This window comes from Melospiza georgiana, chromosome 6 (genome assembly GCF_028018845.1).
Source record: "Melospiza georgiana isolate bMelGeo1 chromosome 6, bMelGeo1.pri, whole genome shotgun sequence".
Classification (NCBI taxonomy): domain Eukaryota; kingdom Metazoa; phylum Chordata; class Aves; order Passeriformes; family Passerellidae; genus Melospiza; species Melospiza georgiana.
The window spans coordinates 4,509,161-4,534,192 of record NC_080435.1 but is presented as its reverse complement, the minus strand read 5'-3'; the positions used below and the strand labels follow the sequence as shown (position 1 = coordinate 4,534,192).

Here is a 25,032-nt window from a genome sequence, read left to right as displayed (position 1 = left end):
TTAAGTATTTTAAATGTTTTCCAACCCATTGTTTTTTCACGTAAAGGCGGAGAGATTGTAGCCTTTAAAATGCTGAAAGTGTTTCAGTGCTTTGGATTGGAATCGTTTCAAACTTCCCCCTCACAGATGGTTGCACTGTTAAGGAATCGGCCCCTCTTAAATCAGGAAATGATGCAATCTATTTTATTACTCTGAGACAGATTTCTGGGGGAGATCCTTTCTTACTCCAAGGCAGATTTCTAGACAAGAAAGTGGTTTTGATCTTTCTATGGGGCTTGAAAATGACCTTTCTCTTTCTGGCAGCCAACAGAACACTTCATCATTTCTTTTCAAGCAGCATTTAAAATATTTCATTAACCTTATTAAAAAGCTAATTGTTTTAAACTCTCAGCAAGATTCACAAGTACAGTGCTTAGGGAAATGTAGACAGGTAAGAATTTCTTCCATGCCTCTTTTTTATAACAGTATTTTTATTCAGTTAAATAAGACTATAAAAATGGGTCTGGGAAAACAATGTATGATAGTTTCCATATTCTGAGCTTTGAAGATCCCAGTGCGGCTGGAAAAATAATGGGCCTTTTTCTCCAATGGAAAATATGACGACTTCTGGAATTAATGTGTTGCAAAGAGACACTAGAGAGCAGAAGAAATACTTTTGTTTGAAAATCATCCTATACTGTTTGTGTGTGTGCAATTGTTCATGCACGCACACTGCAGTTAGAGTTTTTTTTATAGGTGTGGGTGATCCAAAAATCTTTTTTTTCCCCTTAATATGTATCAATTATTAAAGGACTAAAGTTAAATCTCTTCTTTGTCTTAGGTTTTACTTTCATTTAGAATAAAGCAAGCTGTTATCATGAAAGGATAGACTTGAACAATATCAAAAGTACCTATTTCAGTCTGGTTGAATTTCATATTAATCTTGACTTACATTTTAACAGTAGACAAATAAATCAATATTTTCTGCAATACTTTCCCTTCACCCACACTTTTGTGGCCTGTAGTAAAACAAATCTAAATCTGTGGAGGGGGAGGGAGTTGCCCTGGATTCCATCTGTGAGATAAAACATTCTGCACCGGCACGTCCTTTCTAGCGGTGGTATGACACAGACTTGCTTCACAGCTCAGGTGTTTTTTTAAGGAGTCACTGCAGTACAAATGACAAATAATCCTTGGACACACATTGGAGGCATATTAAGCTGGATTTGTGGTGAATCCACGGCCCAGCCGCGCTCCGCCTCCCGCCGGGCCCCTCGGGCCGTGCCCGGCCCTCCGCGCCGCCGGCTCGCCGTGAGGGGGCCTTCCTCTTCCTTGCCGCCATGTCCCCGCTTAAAAATAGAACCAGATTTAAAAACGAACGCGTAAAAACCAACCGAAGACAAGAAAAGGCCAGATGATTCATGTCGTTATTCAGGGAGATCCTTCAAAGTGCCTCCTCTGAGGGGAAAAGTGCATGAAGATCGCAACTGCAAGCTAAAGCCTATTTAATGAAGTGATGAATATTCACAGGGGTTGGTTCCTGGTTCAGTTAGTTGCATGAGCAAAGCCATCATCCTGAACAATGGCCAAAATCTTTTTTACAGGATCTGTACCCAAACAGAAGCAGTGACATAGCTGAAAATTTATTATGGATTTATACTATTTCTTAAGTACCATTGTTGTGCAGATGGAAAAGTTCTAATCTGTGAAGGTATGAGGCATTTTTTTATACTAATGTCACTGCATCAGAAAGATGAACTAGAATTTTTTACATAATTTTTTAAAAAATTAAATAGTTGTGTTTTTTTGTAAAATTAACTCTAGTCCAGAGACTACTTGTATAACAGACTGCCATCTCAGCAGAACATTCTTATTCTCCTGATGTTGGGTAAATTGTTGGATGAACTGAATGAAACTTTCTGAGAAAGCTAAGTATTTAACTCTTCTTGAATCCTTGGCAGGTTTGACTCAGCATTTAGTTACAGACTACAAGCAAGTCGTAAAACTTCTAGAAGAAGGAATAGCTAAAAGGTATTTTACATAACAAACCAGTTCTATCTGTATTTAACTCTTCTTTCACTGTATGTTTATTTCACGGATGTTTATTTTACTGACTGGGTTGGCAGTGCTTTGTGATGACAGGATGTCACATTTGGTGGTCTGGTGATATGAGACACACATGAGACCTTACCTATCATCATATTGTCCAGAGCAAGAGCTACAAGCACTCATGAAGATCTTTCTTCAACACTGACCCTGTGCTGACTTGCTCACAAAATTCCACCATCTGTCAGTGACAAAAAATGCAAGCCAAGAAAACATTTTGCTGTAAACAGACATCTGTTTTCCCCCTTCACTTGCTCATGATACTTTAGACTGGATAGCTTTCAACTCCCTTTGTTGTATAATTCAGTGATTTAAAAATGCTGATATTATAATGCATACTTACTTATTTTCTAAAACTACTATGTTTACAATTATTTGGTTTTATTTCTATAAGTTCTTAGTCCAAATTGTGTGTTTGCTGCCAGTTAACTATGGGGTTTGGAACACTGGTGAAGCCAATGATTTTGGCTCTCATTAGTTAGACACTTTTTGACAAGAAACCTTGAATATCTTTACAGGTGCCATTGCAGTAATGGAAAATAGTTATATTGGTAAGAATTGCCCAAATCCTAATCACAGTTCCAAAATTAATATTAAGTCTTATCATAAGAGTAGTCAACATTTTAGAATAACAGTGATGCTGGGAAGTAAATAAAAGCTAAGCTGCATTATCACAAAAACTCCCATAGAGTATACATAAGGATTAAGTTTTGCTGTTTCTGCTTGTAGCAATTAACAGATGCAGCTTTATGGTAAAACAAAGACTAAGTATAACAAAATTCCAGGTGAATGCATGGGTTACATGTGTTGTGAGTAATTGAGATGTTAATTTGCTCTGCAACTACCTTGTGTATTGTTGGAGGTGAGGAGTACTAACACTTCCTCCTCCAAATCTTGGAGCACCATCTTTTTCTCTTTTACTTTATTAACTTTGGTGCTGTGCCCTTACATTCTCTGCCCACTTATTGGAAAAAAGGCTCCCAATATTACCTGTGAGATTGTGCCTGGGCCAGTCTGACCCTCGCTGCCGGGCCAAAGGCAGCAACTGCGGTGTATCACCCCAGAGATACCTTGGCTTGCTGCAGATTGCAGCTGGGCACTGAACAAGTCCAGGCTTGTTAGGAACCCAGTTTACCTCAGGAGGAATGGCTTCAGGCGATGGTGAAGAGAAAAAGGCGAGGATTCTGCTGGAGGGTTTAATGTCCAGAGGTTTATTCCATGGTTACAGAGGTCTGAACGTGAGGACCTGCTCCAACAGAACTCCTGGCCGCATGGTCTCATTCACCTTTTAAGCTCAGGGACAGGGGAGGGGAGGTACAGGTGAGCCACCAACCAGGTGAGAGGGGCAGGGTCTCAGGGGAAGATGACACCCAGACAGGCCAATGACCTCTGGGCATAGGGGCATCCTTTGAACTTGACCAACCACACGACGCCTTGCTGGAATGTTCAGCCTGATTGACAGGACTCACTCAGCATGGGGGCAAGGGGGAAGGGAGAGAGGCACAGGCACACCTGGGGGAATGACCTGGAAGGCCAAAATAGGACATTACAGCACACCACAACACCCACTGTAGGGCTGTTTTCTGTCTTCTGCCCTTTACCTAATTGTTTGTCCCTCTCCAGCATCTGGAGCCCAGTTCACGTTCTCCTGCTTTGGCTTGCTTATAATCACGTTGTGCTCAGCTGCCCATAGCTTTTGGCAGTGGCCACTCAGGACTGTGGAGGAGGTGGAGGAAGCAGAGAACAACAGGGAGGAGAGTCCTGGCTTTGCCCTGGTGCCCTGGGCACTCAGCAGCACACACACAGCTGCAGTTCTCTGCTCTCTGCTGGTAATAAAAGCATGGTACCACAGTCCTTTTCTGCCCTGCTAAAGTTGCCCTCTGCCGTGGAGGGCAGGCTTAGCAAAACTGATGATAAAGGCTGCACCTATAGCTGATACTCGAGGCAAGCTGATACTCAAAGGCAAGCCCTGGCCAAAATGCTAATTTCTTCAGGTTTTTCTAATTAAAACAACTATAAAGAAAGTAGAATTCCCAAAAGTTTGCACTGCAGAGGTAGTGAGAGAATTCTACTGCTCCTTCTGTGAGCAGTTCCTGCTTGTCAGAGTGCCCTGGGTCAGATCACAAGAGCCATCTGTCCATGTCGGAGTCACTAAGTGCCACACAGGGAATTACAGTACTCATTTAGCACTCACATGGGTGGACTGCTTAGTCTCATTGGGCTCCTCTGGCAGTGTAAAAGAGCTATACTTGAGTAAAGGAACCCCAGAAGTTGTCTAGGAAGATTTTTGAACCCTTTGGAAATGCCAAGGGATAAAAATGGAGACAAATGGAGAAGATGTGCTGGCTTGTGCACTCTGCATTGGGGATGAGCTGTTTGATGTTGTTGCTGGCTGTACTTCTCTGCTGTGCTCCTTGCTTATGCCGTACCTTCCACCTGTGCTGTGAGGCTGCTTTAAGATATCTCCTCAGAATGCTGCTGGTGGAAAAAACACCCACCTCTAATTGGTCTTCACTTTACACCTTTCCATGTTCTCTGCCAAATGCTCAGGGATCAGATCCAAGAATGCAGCCTGCCATATTCTCCAAGTTTCACATTTTTTCATTTATCTGCTGTATTTGTTGATTTTGATTTCCCCCAATACAGGGAAGTAACCCTTTGTAATTGAATGGTTTGTTCTTCTTTCTAGAATCACAGCAGCTACACATATTCACAATGCCAGCAGCAGATCCCATGCTATCTTCACCATCCACTACACTCAGGTTAGCTAAAAATAACCCAACTTCCTCACTTCCAAAAGCATTGCTCACTGTGTTGTGCATTGTTTACTTGTCACTGTTTTGTGCTGTTTGTAGTAATGGTGGAAGCTGTTACTTATTTCCTTTGGATCACACTGCAGATGTGTTGAGTGTTTGTTGAAGCATTCTGTTCCTTTGTGCAAGCTTATAGTCAGAAGTGATGCCAAAACCTCACTTTTAAAAGAAATGTTTTCAGTTTCAATCCGCCCTTTGAAATGCAACAACCCCTCAGATGCTGTGAAAATTACATGTGAATATGTTTGAGGTTATGTTTTATCACGCTGGTTTAGGATTCTTAATTGAAGTACAGCATTAGTTTATACCAAAATTTTGTATCTGCCCAGCTTTTTAGATGTGCTCATCTTTTTAGCATTTGGCATCCAGTACTCTTCCTGAGACAATGCAGCCTTTCTCTGGAGGAATTACATCCTGCCCTGGCAGGGAAGTCGTTCAGTGATCCAATAGACCTTTTCTATCTCACACTCTTAACATCCTGTAATCACAGAACATTTTGGGATATTTTTCCTTAGTTTCACAAAAGACCTTTGGAATACATTAGTGGAAAATAACTCTGCAAGGTCTACAAGAAAGCCTTTTACAGTCTCTAGGCAGTAAAGGTTTTTTGAGAGGAAATTGGCATGAGAGGGTAGTTTCTCTCTGGGGTGAGAAAGCTGTTGAGTTAGTGGTTTGAACATAGTCTGAGGGTTAAGGTCACAAACAAAGGCAGAGAGACAGTCATATGTACAACTCAGCTTTAAACAAAAGAGCACATCAATTTTATTTTCATTAATTAATTAAGGGGAATAATCTTCCTTATTGATTTTTTTTTTCAGGCTATATTGGAGAACAATCTTCCCTCTGAAATTGCAAGCAAGATCAACTTAGTGGATCTTGCAGGCAGGTAATAATATACTGAAAGGCAGAGAGGTAATTTTCTCTGAAGATGCTGGCAATACTGTCTTAAAAGATTAAGTTTAATATTTTAAAATTTCATTGAACTAACAGAAAGCCTGACTTTTCTTATAAAGTAACAGGGAATATTAAGCTAATATTGTCTTTGTCAATAGTTCTTTCGTATTGGATATTGGTTTTCACTGGGGAAGAGAATTCCTGGGTTCTCAGAACCAATAGTGTGTTTTTGCAAATATTTAAGGTAATTCCATTCAGCTCTATATTCTTATTAAGTTGCTTTTCCAGTAAGTATTGTTGGAATTACTAAATCTGTCCTTGAAGAGAGAGGGGCAAAAAGGAATGCGTTCCTCATGACTGCCTAGCACTGCCCAGCATGGGCAGGAGAAAATAGTTATATCTCACTGTCTATGTTGTTTATACTCCTAAAGTTCCTAAGCCTCTGATCTTGTGCATTTCAGTGAGGTACATGTGGTTGTGCTGGATGTGACAGAAAACAGAAAGATGGAAGTTGTGCTGGAGAAGTATAGAACAGTTAGAGAAAAGGACTTTTGTTTTCTCGAGAACATAAATTACCATGCGCGTACGGTCAGAGAAAGTGGCATTGAGGGAGTATACAGACTTTTGTACTGAGCCAGGCTACCCTTGTGGAGATGTGAAATGTATGTTGTTCTTTTAAATTCAGAAACACTCTGATTGGGTTGCCCAGTTCAGACTTGAGTTTATGTTTTGGTGAGTCTTTAACAGTACATTGCACCAACAGCCTTTGTTCATGGTTGTTTGAATTTTCTGAAATAGAGGGCAATACGAAATATTTTAAGAATATGGGTTTTTTATTTGCAAAGCTCATAATTTCTGTTTTCTTGTATTGCTTGAAAATACATAATGTTTTCATATTGACTGTGTATTAATAATTAAGCATTTTTGTTTATTTTCAATTGTCTTTTTCACACTTGCTTGCTACAGCGAAAGAGCTGATCCCAGTTACTGTAAAGATAGAATTACCGAAGGTGCCAATATTAACAAGTCATTAGTTACACTTGGAATTGTCATATCCACTTTAGGTAAGCACATTAGTTCTTTATATTGAAGTGTAGCAATAAAAGCATACAACTCACTCGCTGTGTGTTGAGTGTAATTGTTACTTGCATTTACATCAAAAAGCTCAACAGAACAGCTGTGTGTTGTCTTTATAAACTGTAATGGCATCTTAAGAAAATTAAGTAGCCATGACAGAAGAAAACAACTCCTTTCCTGAGCTCTGTGGTACTTCTCCCTCAGCACAAAATTCTCAGGTGTTCAGCAGCTGCCAGAGCATTAACACCCTCACCAGTGAAGGGGAGAGCAGCCATGTGGAGAGCCCTCCCTCGGGCAGACGGCCGGCTTACATCCCCTACCGCGACTCCATCCTCACCTGGCTGCTGAAGGACAGCCTGGGGGGCAACTCCAAGACCATTATGATTGCCAGTGAGTTTGGTTCCTGTGAACTGTTTAGCATTTGGCAACGCATTGTGCCTTTAATAAGAGCCTCTACTGCAGTGAGAAGACAGCTCTAACACTTAGACTTTGTCCTTGTAAAGATTTTCATAAATACTTCACAGAATACTCAAGGAAATGAAAATGCATGCTGATTGTGCATGAAATTATGTTTAAGAGTCTTACCAAGGTGATAGCTTCGATTTTAGGTGATTCATTCTGTTATAATTACAGTCTGGAGAAGACATTCTCTGTGAGCTGAATGAAATAATCCTAGAGTTATTTTTTAAAATTCTTTAAAGGAGCAAGACTGAAAAAAAAACCTTTTTGAAAAATGGTGGGTTAAGCTGAATATTTTTTAAAATTGTGTAATTTGTTTTCTTTCTAGCTATCTCACCTGCCAGCTCCAGCTACAACGAGACCATGAGTACCTTGAGATATGCTGCAAATGCCAAAAATATTATTAACAAGCCCAGAGTAAATGAGGTGAGGCCTTGAGTTCTGCCCAAGTAGCTTCTGCAGTCACAATTTGTCTTCCTCTCAGTACGCAAAGTAATGAACGCCTTAAATACATGGGAATAATTTTGGCCACAGAATCCGAGCTTCATTCATTGCCTGTTCTAGGAATGAGCTCTGACTTTATGACAGATTGATTTGTTTGTGTAGAGGTCCTTCACAGGCTGCACAAGTTAAAAGATGGCAGAGTATTAAGGAGAGAGTCAGGTGCTGCATTGGAGGCCTGAATTCTATTGTTGCCCCTACTATCCCATTCTGGTTCAATCCTAGATGTTCAGATGCTTAAGGCAAATTTTCAGTTGTGCTTTTTTCTCATTTCCCATCCTTACATTCAGTCCACATTTATCAAATGTGAAAAACAAAAACTCTCAATCAAAGACATAGTGTTAGAACAGATTGGATGTTTTAGATACTATATTCATAAGAACCAGCATTAAAAATAATTCACAGAGAAGTGCATAATTCTGTCTTTACAGCAAAATTCAAGCAGCACATACTGATCCAGATCTACAATCACATATGCTAGAAATATAAAACTCAAGAATTGCTGTTCTGTAACTGACCATTCTTGACCTGAAATTCTGCATGAGGCCCCCTTTTACACATGATTGCATGACTTAAGGACTGAATTATAGTGCATCCATTTAAGGAATATTCAGTGAATTTAGGTTTCAAAAATAGTCTTGATTCCAGCCATTTCCTAATATTTAATCCATTGACTCTACAACTTTAGTAGTGAGTAGCTCTTTTGTGATTTGACATGAGTGTATCAAGGTTTTATATTGTAGATGTAAGGATAGAATCTTAGAGTTGTACTTTACTATTTGCTTTCCTAACAATACTATGTTAAATTTGGGCAGAAGGAAACCCTTCTAATCCTAGGTTTCCCAAATTTAATTTGCATTTTGATTAGCAGTGCCTTTAAGCTGTTTTCAGACATCAATAGTAGCAGCAATTGTGTGCTTGGTTTTGCCAGCAGCAGCATTTCTCAGCTCTGTGACAGGCTAAAGTCACATAAACACTCCTGGGTAAGTCACACACAGCCTCTCAGCCTCCCAGCTTGTGTACCCATCACTCTCCTGCACAGCCCATGGTAGACCCTTGACCCCAGCCCTTCAGTCTTCTTCCCCTCACTGCAAATTGACCTGGCAGCCCAGAGAAAGCTGATTCTTCACTCAAGAGTTTGTCTGAAATGTCTGTAAAAGCTGTTTTCCACAAGCTGCCAGTACAGAAACACTGAATCTCTGAATCTCTGAAAGTGAGATAAATGCCTGACAGCAAGCAGACAGGAAATTCTTTATGTATCAGCTTTATGTATGTATCTTTATGTGTGTATGTAAAGGCTTTTAATACCCTCCTGGATGACACTCTGGCTTTGTCTCCTCCAATCGGATTTTATATACCAGCTTTAAGTTACAGCATCTTTCTGATGTAATGTAGCTATTTTGAAGGTAAATCCTTAAAAGCAGTGATGTATCCCTCTGGTCATGATGGGAACAAATGCTATGCTAGGTCTGTGTTCAGAAGAGAGATGGAAAAATGTTTATGGTGAAAGAGAATAGGTCAAAGATGAGAACCAGCTGTCCTTAGGCAGTGCATTCAAGGGTCTGGCAGAGTGAAGCAAGGGCTACTGCTGTGAGTTTGCCTTTTCTCTCTCTTCCTGGCTGTTGGAAAATCTCCACATTGACTTCTTATACTACAGTTTAAGACTGATTTTTCCAACAGTCTGTGTCTCAATGTTTCAGGATGCAAATGTGAAACTGATCAGAGAACTGAGAGAAGAAATTGATAGGTTGAAAACTATGCTGATGAGCTTTGAACTGGTATGTAGCAACATTTCTCTACTGGAACTTTTGTGTTACTTTAGGTAGTTTACTTTCATCTCACCTGTTTATCTTTCCAAACTGTTCTCTGGGTGATTTTGTAATTATTATAAGGTTAACTGCTTTTCTGTAATTTCTCCTCTTTCTGTCACTGTACTGATGAACCTGAATTATAAGTAGTCATGTAATGATTCAAAAGGATTTCCTTGCCTGTCTTTCATAGAGTTGGATTGTTTACCTGTCCAGAAATACCATAAAATAGGATATTTTATTTTTAAGGGTATGGAAGCTTCAAGAGTTTAATTGATGTTTAACACTTCCTGCATGCTGTCTCCTCACAAAGGAGTTGTGAACATCTGGGAGCCCTCACAATACAGCTGACATCCCTGGTGTTTTTCCCTGTTGGAATAATAATACTGATTTGGTTTTCCAAGCCATGGAGAGGATGTTTTGCTGGGAGAGACAGAACTTACACTTCAGAATGTATTTACACAGAACTATCTGTCAGTTATTGCTTTTCTACCAGTTCTTTACACCCAAAAATTGCATGCAATAGCTAGGGAGATGTAGGCTAGATGCATGTGTTTTGTCTTTCCTTCTCTTGACTTCATCTCCTTGAAATGCTGGAGAGTGAAAGAACATGCCTGCCAGCTGAGCATAAGAAAACTAACCTGCAGATCTTGGTGGCTGTTGTTTGTACAGAGAAATTCCAGTCCCTCTTGGAGTGATGACAAGGATGGCAATCTGACAGAGCTGGTCCTTCAGAATGAATTGAAGGTGTGTATGATTTCATTTACTTGGTGCTGTAACTACCTCTCTCTCTAGGCATGGGGGATAGCCTTGCTGTAGTTGTGAAACTACAGTGAAAACTGTTTTGTCTTAATCCTTTCCTTTTTGCTCTGCAGAGGCAGGAAACTGCTGTCCTTCATTCATATTGAGTGTGCTCCACCAGTTTGTGACAAAAGTCTCATGTCCTTAATGGGACACAGTCCATTGTGCATCACTAAGCCCACACAATCTTGTTTGAAAGCTGTCTCAATATGTCACAGCAATCCATTATACACAGTCTCTCCCTTCTAACATAAATTCCAATTTAGTCAAATGAAATTATTGTACACTTACCAAAATTACTGAGAGGATTTGATCACTGCTAACCTGGAAGGGTTTTGCAGACTTTAGGTTTTGCCCAAAGACAGGCAAAATAATTTGTTAGCATAATCAAAAAGAAAAATTAGCCTGCTTAGTAATGAAACAGTTCTCTCTTCTGTTCTTTAAGATTGAGCAATTGACCAAAGACTGGACAAGTAAGTGGACAGACAGAAAAGCCATCATGGAGGAATACAGTGTGGACATCAACAAAGAGAAAGCTGGAGTAACAATAGATTCTAATTTACCTCATCTAATGGCCATGGATGATGATATCCTCAGCACAGGAGTGGTGCTATACCATCTCAGGGTGAGATATGGTCACTTGTCTTATTTTGTCCTTTAATTTGAAAATATTTGTTTTCTTTGGAAATGGAGAGTGGTGTGGGTGACATTACAACAACAGCTATCAAAATATGAAGGTTGCAGATCACAAGACATAATGGAGGAGAAAAGCAGAAAATAATTGGAAATGGAGAAGAATTCATATATGAATATAATTTGACCCCTTATGAATGCATGTGCAAAGTATCTGAATTATATCACAAGCAAAGCAAAATATTTAAATTAGTCCACAAAGCATGAGGGCAGTTATGTCTCTGTATATGTGGAAACATAAAGGATGATGCTTAAAGTATTCCAGACACACTGGTCCAAATTTTATTATGCATTTGTACACTTAAGACTGGAATATTTGTATATGTATAGATAAAAGTAAGGTTTAAGAAACAAAAGCTCACTTTGGCAATGACTATATGTTGCTTTTAACCCTATGAGTGATCTGCCAGGTAGATACCAGACATGTAGCATGAAGGTTAATTACTTGTGATACTGCTGGAGTGGCTATTTTTGAAGATCATGTAGAAATCCTGGCCTCATAGATACTGTTGTGTTCTGTAGCTGCTAATTTAAGGCAAGTTTTTTGCTAAGATACTTTTATAACATTGTATGTATGTCACTGAACATTATGGCATAAGAGATGCATGGCTGGCTCTGATGGTTTTAGGGATTTTTTGGTTTTTGATACGGCCAGTGCTAGGCCAGACTTCAGCATTTTAATGTTGTTTAAATGAATGGAAATTAATGAAATATTAATTTTAAAAAATAATAATTAATTAATGATGCTGCTTAATGTGAAAGGCATGTTGGATGAGTACTTCTACAGGCACGCACTCATTGCCAAAACATATGTAAAATACAGTTTAAAATCATGTATCTGTCTACTAATAAAAAAATCTTTATCTAGATTTTGTGGTAATTAACAATTTAAGGACACAGGACTTTTTTATTCCTCTTATAAATGATAGCAAATAGTTAAAACAGAAATCTTGTTGTTCTTCTATCATGTTGAAAGAGAAACTTAACTAATTTTTCTCATGCCAACACAAAGAAATTGCACTAGGTAATTATTAGGGACCAAGTATTTTTGTCCACTGCTGATCAACATGCAACTTCAACTACTCAACCCTACATTAGCAATAAATATTTATTGAAAGCAACTGCTACTACTTAAATATTTTTCCTATTATGTGCCATTGGGGAAAGAGGAAATACTTTCCCACACTAATTTTGATAACACCTAATTTAAATACATTCATTTTAATGGCATAACATGGTTTGAAGGATCACCTTCTGAAGTCATTCATGACTCTGTCACACTAACATATCTTTGTCCCTTCTTTCTTTGCTTCTAGATGCTGCCTTTTCTTTTCTTTGTGCTTTACACCTTTTAGTCTCTGGTGTCTGTTACCTTCATCTGAACAGCAAGAAGGTAAAATGTTAGTGGTTCCTTACAAACTAAGGCTTCACCATATAACAAACTCTTTACATTGTACTTCTAGAGAGGGGTCACAGCAGCATTTTCCAGATCATGCAAAATAAATATTGTGTTACTCTTTTACTCCCCTGATATTTCATAGCATTAATTGCACTAACTGATGCTGTGCCTATGCCTAATTTCTGGCTTCCATTAATAAAGGATGTATGTTTTCCTGTGATTTAGCTGACCTTTTTTGCATAGCCTAAAAATATGCAGTTTGTTTATTGTTTCAGTAAAAGATGTACTTCATAACCTTTTCTGAAAGTTGGAGTGTTCCAGAAGTGATGGGGCAAAGCAATCTTACTTTTTATAGTTCTGTAATGTACCTTAGGAATTCTAACCCTAGTGATGAGAAACAGGCAGAAGAGGTAACAATGTAAAAACACTTCTAGGGGTGTGAAGATGCATTATGGTGTGCTCAGGTCAGGTTGTGCAGTTGTTTCATCTGAAACACCTTTCCCCTTTTCAGGTGGAATACTCAGTATTAAGAAAGAGTGTAAATATTACAATTATTAGCTCAATAATAGCATTCAAAAAATTAAATCAGCATGGTCCTGGGATATGGTTATTTCTTTGTTTTCTCAAGTTGAGTTGGTTTGCTTGTATCATATCTGTACCCTTGGTCTCACCTGTAATTTTTAGTTGGACTTAAACTTACCCAGAATCACCCCACTGACTGGGATACTGTTGTGAATTTCCTGAGCCAACACTGCTGTAATACACTTTTCTTAATTAAATTGAATTACCAGAGAGAGTTAGTTCAGCAACTTGGAAAAAGTTTCTTTTGGAATTACAAAAATTATTTCATTGCCAAAGAAGAACATAATTGACAGTGAAGAAGATAATTGATAAAGAGAACTTTTAGGAGTTGGTTTACTTCTCTCTGTATAAAATACATGTTGCTAATTCACTTGATTGAGTGACATGAGTCAAAGGCCATGTGGACCACAAGTTTTCTAGGAGTTACAGCCAACCCAGGTGGATATTTTGAGTCTGCTGATCATTAAGCTCACCTGTAACTTGGTAATTGCTTCAGAGCAGAGGCACAGCCCAGCCTTCAGCCTCTCCAGCACATGAAGTCTCAGCAGGGCTCATGCCTGGGGGTCTGTTGGTTGGTTCAGACAGCTGAGCTCTGTGAGGAGCTTTGTGGTAACCATTCCCTTTCTGCCCAGTGCACAAACCCACTGTGATTTACCCATAATTACCCAGGACTGGGGCACCTTGAAGTAGTGCACAGCTTCTGTTTTCCCAGTGTTCAGGCTTCCAATTACTACTTCGTGCTTGATCTTTGAATTCAAGCTTTACTATACACTTGGAGCAGAGAATATATTTAATTTGTTCTAATTTGAATACAAAATCACGTTGCTTACTGTCCATAATTAATTTTAATAAAACTGAAAGGCTTGCCATCAAAGTAATTTTAGAGTGCATTTACCAATCACTTTACCATAACCAAATACAGTGTCTCTTTAAAATTGGGAAATTATCCTAAGGAAAAACATAGAACTGGTAATGGAAACTAATTGACTGATGGTAAATTAATTTAATTATTTGCCTTTTTTGGCATTTTTTTCCCTTGTGTTATTGTTCAAACTCTTTTTTATTGGTATTTGCAGGCAACCATAAATCTACTGTCTCGCTTCTATCCCTGACCCATAATATAGTTCAAATCTTCTTGTTCTGGAGGCTTTGGTTTCTAGGCAGTTCTTTTTTTGAAGTTACTGAATCTTCAGGTTTGGAAATTTTCCCATATACCATGAGCACCAGGAATTCATAAATGTGATTTAAATTTTAGAAAAAAGTTCTTCTTTAGTAGTTAGATTGGAGAGTTCATAATCTATGACAAAGTGCCCTTACAAATTAGGCATTCTGTTACTTTTAAATTTGAAAAGCCTGGTTAATTGAATCATCCTTTTGCAACTTCTTTCTTTCTGCATGGATATTTATTAAAATAATGATCTCATATCTGTAAACACCAAGTCTCACTGTGAAAGTGCAAAGGATCAGGATACATATTCATATCCAAAATACTTGTCTCAAGCACAGTCCAAACCTCATCCACTGAGGGTTACTTTATCTGCTGGAGTCATAGAAGCTGACATAGCTGCAGGATGAAGAGTAATTGCAATGCTAAGGGGGACAGTGGGCTGAAATATTACCAGTACACAGCATTCAGTTCTAACAGTGCAGTCATTCAGAGGCAATTTAAGTGTTTGCTAAAATGATGCACCAAAGCTTTTTTAAAGTAGTATATATAGTATTTTTTACCTGTAACCAACTTTTAAATTAGTTCTTTTCTTCTTTTAGGAAGGAACAACCAAAATTGGAAGAAGTGACTCAGACCAAGATCAAGACATTGGTAAGAGAATGATATTGCAATTTACTTTGTCATATGCTCAGGTCAGACCAAGAGGTGTACATCTGTCACGTGTAACAGCTAAGGTAGTGTTTCTTCTCGTCAGCTTTCTTTATTGAAGAAGTTAAGCAGAAGAGACTAATTATTGATGTTTGCTAAAATATGTGATTATTTTTTGTTTAAGAGGCCAAAAAGTCACTGGATTTGACCAAATGGAGATCTCTTCAGAATTTTCTTCCCACTTGTGAAATGCTACACTAGAGTTTAAAATTATCTACATCTTACATCCAAATTCTCAGATGTTCTGTCCTAAACTAGGGGCACAAGTGATCATGAGACATTGAAAATGCTTTTCAACTCTACTTGCACAGAATAGTTTAGATAAAGTGCAAATTATTTAGAATATATCTTACTTAATTTAATTTCTTCTTTTAATTTTCTCAGTCAATTTCAGGAGATAGATACTGAGATAGAGAACCGAAACTTTCTACTGAAATTGGAAAATTTGCGGGTTCCCAGCTTCGGTTAAGTTCTGCTAAGCTTGGTTACGTTTGATTATTTTCTGCCAAAAGATTAGTAAATTATAAGCAACAAATGCCATAATGGCATTAAGAAAATTCAACATAACAGACGAATTTGCACATCAGCTCACAGACCAGAAAGTGATATGTAGTTTTCCAGTACCAGAAATCAAGAAACAATCTCGCTAGTTTCAATAGTGAGTTTCACTAGTAAGTTTTTTCTGTGATTAGGTATTTACTAGCAGTATTTAATCTCCTTGTCCTGCACACGGTATGTTTGTCTGGGGTGTGGAGCATGCACAGTGTCTGTAGGGGCCTGAGTAAATATATGTATTGTAAATATATGTATGGCAGTCAACAACACCACTGCTGTGTAGATCTGCTGTGAGAAAACCACCCAGAAGGTATGAGACTCTGGAAATATGATATACAACAATATGTATACAACATCTGGTGACCCCGACGTGATAAAGAACATGCAGCTAAGCATTGAAAGAAGGTATGGAATCCTCCGGACAGCCGAGAGCTGTGGCAGCCGGAGAGCTGGGACTATAGAAGAAAAGACAGCTGAGAGCTGTGGCAGCCTGAGAGCTGGGACTCTAGAATATAGTGTGGCCTTTGAATCAAGGAGCTGTAACAGCAGAGAGCTGTAAGACTATGGCTTTTCAGAGAGCTGTAAGACTATGGCCTTTGAGGAAAAGAGCCTGGGAACATCTAGGGATTTGTATGTATTCAAGACAGCTGAGAGCTGTGGCAGCCTGAGAGCTGGGACAAAAATGTGTATTGTAATTGTATAATTGTTAAAAGAAAAGGGGGAAATGTAGGGGCCTGAGTAAACATATGTGTAGGGGCCTGAGTAAATATATGTATTGTAAATATATGTATGGCAGTCAACAACACCACTGCTGTGAAGATCTGCTGTGAGAAAACCACCCAGAAGGTATGAGACTCTGGAAATGTGATATACAACAATATGTATACAACAAGTGTCAAACAGTTTGTGGTGGTCTGAGGACAGCAGGGCCACCCCAAGCCCTTCCCCAGGTGAGATGGTGTCTGTGTTGCAGTTTTGCAGGGGCAGTGGATTGAAAGGAATCACTGTTTGATAGAGAACCAGGGCGGCATCGTGACGCTGCAGCCGGGCCCCGGCGCGCGCTGCTCCGTCAACGGCTGCGAGGTGGCCGGGTCCTGCCGTCTGTCACAAGGCAAGGTTTGCTCTTCCTGGGGAAAATGAACCCTGCACTATGGTCACCTCATCCCTGCAGTTTAGTGTGGGATCTCAGCACCTCAGGATGGAGGTGCAGAGTGGCTGAGACCACCCTTGGGGGGCTCGGGAGTCCTGGAATGTTGCCAGAAGTGTCTGGTGGCTGGACTTTGATCCTATACAGGAGACGACACCTGTATGAGGATGGGGGGATTTCACTGGGGTGAATGGTGAAGGGATAAGTTAATTAGAGTGTAGAACACAGGGTTTAGGATTTCTGTACAGGGGGGTCTAAAGAAGTAAGATGGAGGAATTGGGGCGTGTCCTGTCCTTCTTCTTCTTCTTGGCCTCCATCTTCTGTGGTGATGTTGGCACTTTGGGATTGGTTATTACTAAAAGTGCACCGGTTAATAAGGGTAAAAGGTATTGGGGAAAAATTATAAATATTGTACACGTAACTTCGAGTATAAAGATAGGTGACTGCCCCGGGGGCTCTCAGTGTGCTCATGGCTGGCTTGCTGTGCAGACCTCTGTCGGGCTGAAAGAAAATCTTTTAGATAAACAATTAATAAACACCGAGACCGAGAAAAGATCAGAAGTCTCTCCTCGTCCTTTGAAGCGCCGGCTGTCCAAGGCCATCCCTGGGCCTTTCCAGGCCACCTAAACAGCTGAGAAACCGACAGTTTAGATCTACAATTTACGGATCAAAGAAAGATGTCTCTCAGTCTGCTGCCAGCTCCACAAGTTTTGATGCGTGGCTAAATAAATTAGGGACCCCACAGAAGTAAAATTAAAACATTGGTGACAATATTCTGTCTCCTTTTGGCAACAGTAGTTTGTTGGTTTCTGAAAAGGGAAGCCATGTGTAGTCAGAGACTTTATTGTGGAAAATAGTGGAGACTGACTGTAAGCCAGCTGGCCACTGAAAGGGTTTTTTGGCAATTATATAATATGGTTGAAACAACCTTCAGCTTTTTCACTGTGTATTGAGGTGGAAGCTGGTAGCCACTAAGTCATAGGCTATGATGAATGAATTCATATTAAATGGATCAGGCTTCCACACTTTCAGGTTTCTTAAAGTAACAGTCCGGCTCCTGGGAACTTGCAATGTTCTCAAAGGTATTGTGTAAGGAGTCTTAAAGATACAGTGTAAAAACAAGTTTTCAGCAGTGGGTTGGTTATGGGTTTGGCATGAAGACATGCTGGCTTTTAATATGAAAGGGGAATTTACAGTTATGTTTACTCTGCAGAGATCTCCAAGATTAGTTTGCTTGAGTGCTGTCATTACAGATTGATAACTCTGCCATTCCATAGTGACAAATTTTAAAAATAGTTCTCTGTTCTGTGATTTACAGAAAGCAGTTGGTCAGATTTTTTTAAACCTACTATTCTATAGTAGTTTGATGAATTATGTCTCTGTAAATGTCTAATTATGTTGTTTTCACAGGGGCCCTTGTTGTCCTTGGCAAATCTCATAAGTTTAGATTCAATCACCCAGCAGAAGCTGCTATCTTAAGACTAAGAAGATCAGTAAGTTCTAAAACTGTTTTTCTCTACTATATTTTTCCTCTTTTTTTCCTATTTTTTTTCTTCTTAAAAGCCAGCCTGATAAAGATTATATTTCATCTCATCATCATATTCACTTGCTTCATTTCCTCCATCTAATGGCCTGTAATGACACTAAACCTCTTGTGGGAGGACACCAGCACTTCCTTCAGATGTGCTTAGCAAAAGATGATGCTGATCCCTTGAATAATTTAGTGTTTCCTATTTCTAGTCATGACTACAGTAGGATTGAAACAAAAAGGCAGAATGCTGCAGTGAAAAGACCAGTTAAGAATCTTTCCACATTTGAAAATTTTCTGAGTTATCTTCCTTTTTTGTCATTTCACTGTCTTGAATGAAATATACTAGAAGAAATGGAAAATTTATGGGATTAAGTGTTTAAGTGTTGTTGACTCTGGAAGCAGTTAATTGTTACATACATCAGAAATAGACAAAATATTTCTTGGTATGTTAAGCTCAGGAAAAAAATTGCTGTAAGTTATTATTTGGTTTGCTAGTTCAATAATGTTTAAGAAATGAGGTAATTCTTAAAATGACTGACAAATGTAACCAAAACCCTAACTTAAAAAATATAAGTTTTCTCATTTAGGAATTAACCATATCATCAACTGCTATTGGCAAGAGTCTACCTTTTAAAATGGATTTTCATTTATTAATATTTTCTACTTGCCACTCCCCAGTCGTTCTGTACTCACTCCGAGATAAGGAGCTTAACTTCTGTTTGTTTTCATTCTTAATTCCTTGATGAATGCAACATGCTGCACATTCAAATAGAGCTGCAAAAAGAGATGTACTCAGTAACAAACACTTAGCAATTTTGCTAATTATCAAAGACTAAGCAGAAGTGTGAGATTATAAACTCACATGGGAGGTACTATGCAGCCTTGCATACAATAGGTAACAATGACAGTACTAATGATGCCTTGGAACTTCCTGGGTTGCTGTGATTTTTTTTTTTTTTAATTCCTGTCCTATGTGGTGTGCTTTCTGTAGATTAGTGAAACCTCACCCACTATGAGTTATGGAGCTTTGGACTGGCTCAATTTGGATGGAAGTTGCATCAATTCTCCACACTATATCCTTTCTTCTCTCTACAAGTAAGTTTAAAACTGAGAAAAAAGCAACTGAACAAGCAATTTCTCTTTTGGGATGATGTATGAAATAAGGGACTTGGTTCAGACAAAAGAAAGCTGTATACAGAGTAAGTCCTACCATGTTTTTAAGTAAGTAGTCAAAAAGAATTGTCAGAGAAAATACATTGGCCCACCGACAAATATAGAGCATTAAGGTATACAAGCAACAAACCTGCAAAATCATTTCTTGATGCTCAATTAAGAAAGTACCTCAGATGAGACTGCCAGCCTTAATTCAGTTCACTTGGACATCTGCTTTACAGCTAATCTATAATTTTTACAATATTATTACTTCAATGCACAGAATGGCCTTTTCAGGAGATGATTTAGCCAAGGCAATTATTACCTATTGACTTTCACTGCTAATTTGTTCAGGAAATCAGAAGGTTTGTTCATAAATTCCCTTTAGTTCAAGTCCTCATTGAGCCCTTCATCTCACAAAGCCAGTGCTATTGCTTGCTTGTTTTTTTTAACTGAGCAGTAAATAATACTGCTTTCAAAGTGTAGAAGAGCTGCTCATACTCCGTGTTTAGTGTATGCTTTTGTAGCAGAGGTTTCATGAAATGGAAAGAATTGGTGTGATGAAGACAGTGATTAATATGTGTCAGGAAAATGAATTATGTTCTGTGTTTCAGTTCATAACATTGAAAACAGAATATTACTAAATTAAATAAAACTGTGTTCTTTTTCTTTTTTAACTCCTCTCAGCCTCGCCCATTCAATTAACCTGTTAAAGGCAAGAAACAGCCATCTTCTCATTCACATCTGCTGGTGGTTCTACTTCTTGCTAGAGTGTTTTTGGTGTGGTAACATACTGGGAATCTTTTATCTCTTTCTAGAGGAAGTATTTAATCTTGTAGCAATGAGCATAAAATGTTATCTCTGTTTTAAATATTCTTCATGCTTCTAAACAAGTGGCTTGCTTTCCACCTTAGATAGTGTGTTTTTATATGTTCTCTTTAAGGTATCTAATCTCTGCATTTGCTTTTCACTTGCTGCAGTGATACCTGCCTATACAAAACATAACTTCATTTTGTTTCTTTACTGAAGAACATTTTACACATCATTGCTATTCTTTTCTTAGGAAAAATTAGAAATAATTTCAAAATTAATGGTTTGTCTAATGACCTTCAAATGTACACAACAAGGTGCTCTTTATGTTGCTAAAAACATTAGTTGTGGAGCTCTTGTCACAAGTTTTTTTGATGAATCTAGAAAAAACTGAAGAAATCCAGAAGCATTTTGAACAGTTTATCACAAATTTATCCTTGATTTTCCCTTTTTAGCCTGACAAAACTGCAGAACATTTCTGATTGATTTTTTCTTCCCAACCATGTTCAGATATAAGACTTGTTTGTGTTGAACAATTTTTCAATCCCTTGAACAGGATATTACAAGCATATTACATTGCTTAAAGTTACCCTCATGCTTACCTAGATAGATTTCAGATGGTTACTTCAGTAAAGACGAAAAATGTTATGGTATTGATTTTCTTAGGTTTTATCAATGTCCATCTCTTATAGGACTGATCTGTAAACTATGTCTTATAATAGCTGGTTTTTCACCTTAAGTAATCCAGTGGTCCTACTGTCCTTTTGAATAGTTATTTGCCTATTAGGTAAACTGAATTGATCCACTCAGCCTTGCCTTGCAGTAACCTGTGAGCCTGTTTCTGTACAGACAAGAAGTTTTGCTCATGGAGTGGGTTATTGTTGAGACATCTAGCCTAAGACTGATATAAGAATAAATGTCAAGTACAAAAAGGTGTGTGTGACCAAACCATAATACAAGACTAAGTGGGCTACAGGGAGTGTGTATTTGATCACCAGTAGAGAAGTTCACCCTTATGCAGGGCCTTGTCTCTGTCAGTAAGAGATGCTTAGAGCAAAGCAGAAGACCAGGTAAAGCTGTGTGTGTGTCTTGTTCTCTGTCCCACTCTCACTTGAAAGTTCTTGGTGCTCTCTCAGCTGCTAGAAATCTGCATCTTCCTCTACTGAAAATGACAGTAACATTGTGTGCAATAGGCTTCAGTGAAGTTTTCTTGCCTTTTCTCCCCAAATGTTTATGATTTTCTATTTTTATTTTTGCAGTCAAAAATGTAGAAACTGTGAAGAAAACAAATGTTCTCTTGAACCAAGGTAAGACTATTAATGTGTCTAAATCATGCTGAAATTTTTGCACCTTCAGCTTTGCCTTTCTCCTGTGCTACACTGATTTCCCCCAGAAGGGATGGAAGCTAACACTTTAAGCTTTAATTCAAACTATTTTATCATATTGGAACAAGAATCTGTACATGAAGCTGAATTACAGGCAAGGCTCTGCAGCTATGTTCTTTACTCACATGAGATCTTGTGCAAATGGTGTGCATCTTTGTTGCATGTGTAGAATGCATTTAAAAACCATTAATAGAGTGAGGCTTACTCTGAAGTTGCCACCAATTTCCAGCATATATGAACCCTAAATGTATTAGATTTTGTGCCAATAGTAGGTACTCGGAATACTCATTAGTATTTTGAAAATTGCTTGGATAAACTGGGTTCTCTTCTGGTGAGAATAAAATCGCTTTAGGGAAAAGTAAAAAAAGAGAAACAATTCCTGGCATAGAATGTGGTTCATTCATGCAAAGGAGCACAGCAGCTGCAAACAGAAGTAATTCAGAAATTGTTGAGTTTCTATGGGTTTAAGAACCTTTATCATCAGGACCTGATGGTACTTTGCTTTCTTCTGGATTTTTTATTTCAGTCATGTCAATATATGTATTACAGTAATGATTATTAATGATAGGAGTCTTATCTCCCATGCTGTCAGTATGGTGACATTTTTCTCATCTGCCTTTTATGAATTACAATATTTAATGTACAATTAAAGTTCAACCTTTAATTGTACATTAAATATTTTGATGAATGAGAGGAAAAACTATTTTCTACCACTGCACACAAATATTAAAACTTCAGGCATTGTGAGTCATTATACTCTAATTTGGTTGCTTGTTCATACACCCTGCATATAATAGCCCCAGCACTGCAAATTTCTGGTGTTTGCTGTCAGCCAACAAACACAGAAGGCTTGTGAATGGCACCAGTCATATTACAGCATCACCACAAATAAGTAGATAATAAAGATCTTTCTCCTGCCATTGCTTTAATGCCATACAGCATACAAATAAAAACTCTGATTTTATTGTCTTGCTGGTTTCAGAAAAAAACCCATAGGAGTTTTTCCATTAGAGTTCAGTGGTATAGCAGTGCACTGAATTATTTAGGTGCTTGGAACATGCTTAAACTTCCTTTCCTTGAAAATGCCAAAATTGGTAAACTGGGAGGGGGAGAAGGAAGTCGATACAGCATAACAAACATATTCTAATGTGGCATAGTTCACTTGTCCAACTACCATCTGTAAAATATTCTGACTTCTCACTAACAGCTTTCGTTTGAGAATTTCAAAATGGTCTACCAAAAAAACCCAAAAAGGTTAAAGAAAACTTTTTCATCTCTTAAAAGATACCTCAAATATTCTGTTTCACAGAGAAATGCACTGTGTCAGTTACAGCAACTCTATGATTTACAGCAGAATTCTGTGAAGGGCATTAGCAGGGTAGCTAACTAATTCTATAGATAACTGACAATGTGAAGTTAGCTGAACTGTGTTAGCTGAACTAGAGTTTAAAGAGGCAACATTGGCCTTTATTGGACAATGTGCTGTGTCTTGTGCCGGTGACTCTTGGCCAAAAAGAGATCTGGTTTAGAGATATATTTAAAGGGGTGCCTTAAATAAGTCGTTGCTTTACTGTTATTTTGGGGGCTTTGGCAAAGAAAAAGAGGTTTTGCATAGAAAAGCTAAAAAAACCACATATGAAACAGAACAGTGTGATTGTTCTCTAAGCAAATCAGTTAATCAGAAATCTAAATTATACTCATTTGATGGTAACGTCTGTGAAGGGGATTACTATGTGTGTGGATTTCCAAAGATCCCTTATTTCTAAAGGTTTCTGACTCTGCTGGCCATTTTGACTGATTTCTAGCTCCCATCTCCTGCCCACCACTCCCCAGATTTTGGGTTGAATTCTGTGAGTGGCATTCCTTCGGGAGGCTGAAGGAGGTGACAGCACAAGGTCTTTGTATCTCCTTTGTTGCTCTTCCCTTTGCTTTAGGGAACAGGAGGGAGAGGTTTGGCCCCTGTGTGAGGCAGCAGCAGATGTAGAGCCTGTGCCTGCGCTTGGTGCTGCTGCTGCTGCTCTGAGCCCCTGGGAAGGGCCCCGGATTGGACACGGCAGGAGGGGGAGGATGGAGCTGGAGAAGGTGGGAGCAGTGGTGGAGATGTGCATTAGTGGATAGGCTTGTAGCTCTGACTTGTGACTGCTCCCAGTGTGGGGTTTGCAAGGGCACAAAATGCCTTGCCAACATCTTTTTTTTCTGCTTTATTTTTAACTCCTTTTCCCTCGGGAAAAATAATTTGTAAATGGCAAATAGGACTTGAACGCTAGGCAGTGAAAAAGATGGGGATGCTAACTTGGCTGATGTTTTCTTTGAGAAAATGGAGAATTTCAGCTTTTACCACAAGTCATTATTTTTCACTGTAGTGTCTCTATTTGAGCCTTAGGATTTTGTTGCAGCAGGTATTCAGAGCTACTGCTGCCATAGTTACTGGAAGCTGCATTATGCTGTAGCAGCCGCCAGCCTCTGCATCAGCAGCAGAAGTGTTTGGGGAAGAGGGGAGGAGAATTGCACAATAGGATCCCAGAGAGCTGACAACAAAACCGGCTGGAAAAAAATGTGGATTAACAGAGGGTTTGTTTAGCATGCATCGTGCAAACTTTGGAGAGAAAAATGAGATGGAAAAGCAACGCAGCAGAATTGGTATCATAATTATGTTTTCTCAGTAATTTGTGATTATCTTTAGTTTAGGGTTGGGTGTCTTTTTGTCGTCATTTTAATTGCAGCTTTTAATGGTTTACTTGGAGGAGGGGGTAACTGTTGACACTTCTTGCTGCATTTGATACGCCCAGAAATCTGCATGCTTTTATGAAATTCTATGCAGAATTGCTTTTTTTAGTATGCTGTATGCTAGAGTATGCTGATCCTCTGAAACCAAGACTTCATGTATGTCTTGATACCTACAGAAATGAAGCTGTTTCTCTTATGTTTCTCCTGAGGCTATTTTAATTCCTGCTAGAACTGTACTGAGTGCAGATTGCTTGTGTGGAAAAGCAGGCACATGAGCAACAGCATGCTGGGCTTTTTTCCTGTATCTCATAGCATTCCAGTGTTCCATGTCTAAATTTACCAGTATATATGATTTAAGATCTTTTAGATAAAAAAAATTAGTGATCTCTCCTACTTATTACAAAATCTAGCTAAATTCCTATGTTAACTGGATTGATACTTGGTTTAGTTTAGTCATTCAAACCTATATGACACAAACTGTGACTGTTCTTTGAATTACTTATTAGATTATTTAGCCATGAAGTGTGTGTGAATCTGTTATTTTCTTTCTGGGCCATTGTCATGTCATTTTTTAGTTTAGTTTATCATGTTATTTCCACAAACCAGAAGTGTGCTGACATGACATAGCATGTTCAAAGATAGAAAGGGAGCATCCTGACTTCATGTTCTTGGTTTCAGCAGTTTCTGTTAGAGACAGATCTGTATCCCAAACTAGCCAGTAATTCTGCTCTCACAGC

General features: G+C 38.7%; 1 protein-coding gene across 1 annotated transcript in view; it reads left to right on the top strand.

Moving 5' to 3' along the window:
• STARD9 (StAR related lipid transfer domain containing 9) overlaps window positions 1-25,032 on the top strand; it is a 91,244-nt gene that overhangs the window by 37,623 nt on the left and 28,589 nt on the right. Inside the window, exons 8-21 of the mRNA XM_058025513.1 lie at window positions 1,941-2,010; window positions 4,775-4,847; window positions 5,717-5,784; window positions 6,759-6,856; window positions 7,074-7,259; window positions 7,657-7,754; window positions 9,530-9,607; window positions 10,310-10,384; window positions 10,884-11,063; window positions 14,880-14,931; window positions 16,517-16,654; window positions 18,101-18,183; window positions 19,213-19,316; window positions 21,443-21,490. Of these exons, the coding sequence (XP_057881496.1) occupies window positions 1,941-2,010; window positions 4,775-4,847; window positions 5,717-5,784; window positions 6,759-6,856; window positions 7,074-7,259; window positions 7,657-7,754; window positions 9,530-9,607; window positions 10,310-10,384; window positions 10,884-11,063; window positions 14,880-14,931; window positions 16,517-16,654; window positions 18,101-18,183; window positions 19,213-19,316; window positions 21,443-21,490 (1,351 nt within the window). The remainder of the gene's footprint in view (window positions 1-1,940; window positions 2,011-4,774; window positions 4,848-5,716; window positions 5,785-6,758; window positions 6,857-7,073; window positions 7,260-7,656; window positions 7,755-9,529; window positions 9,608-10,309; window positions 10,385-10,883; window positions 11,064-14,879; window positions 14,932-16,516; window positions 16,655-18,100; window positions 18,184-19,212; window positions 19,317-21,442; window positions 21,491-25,032) is intronic.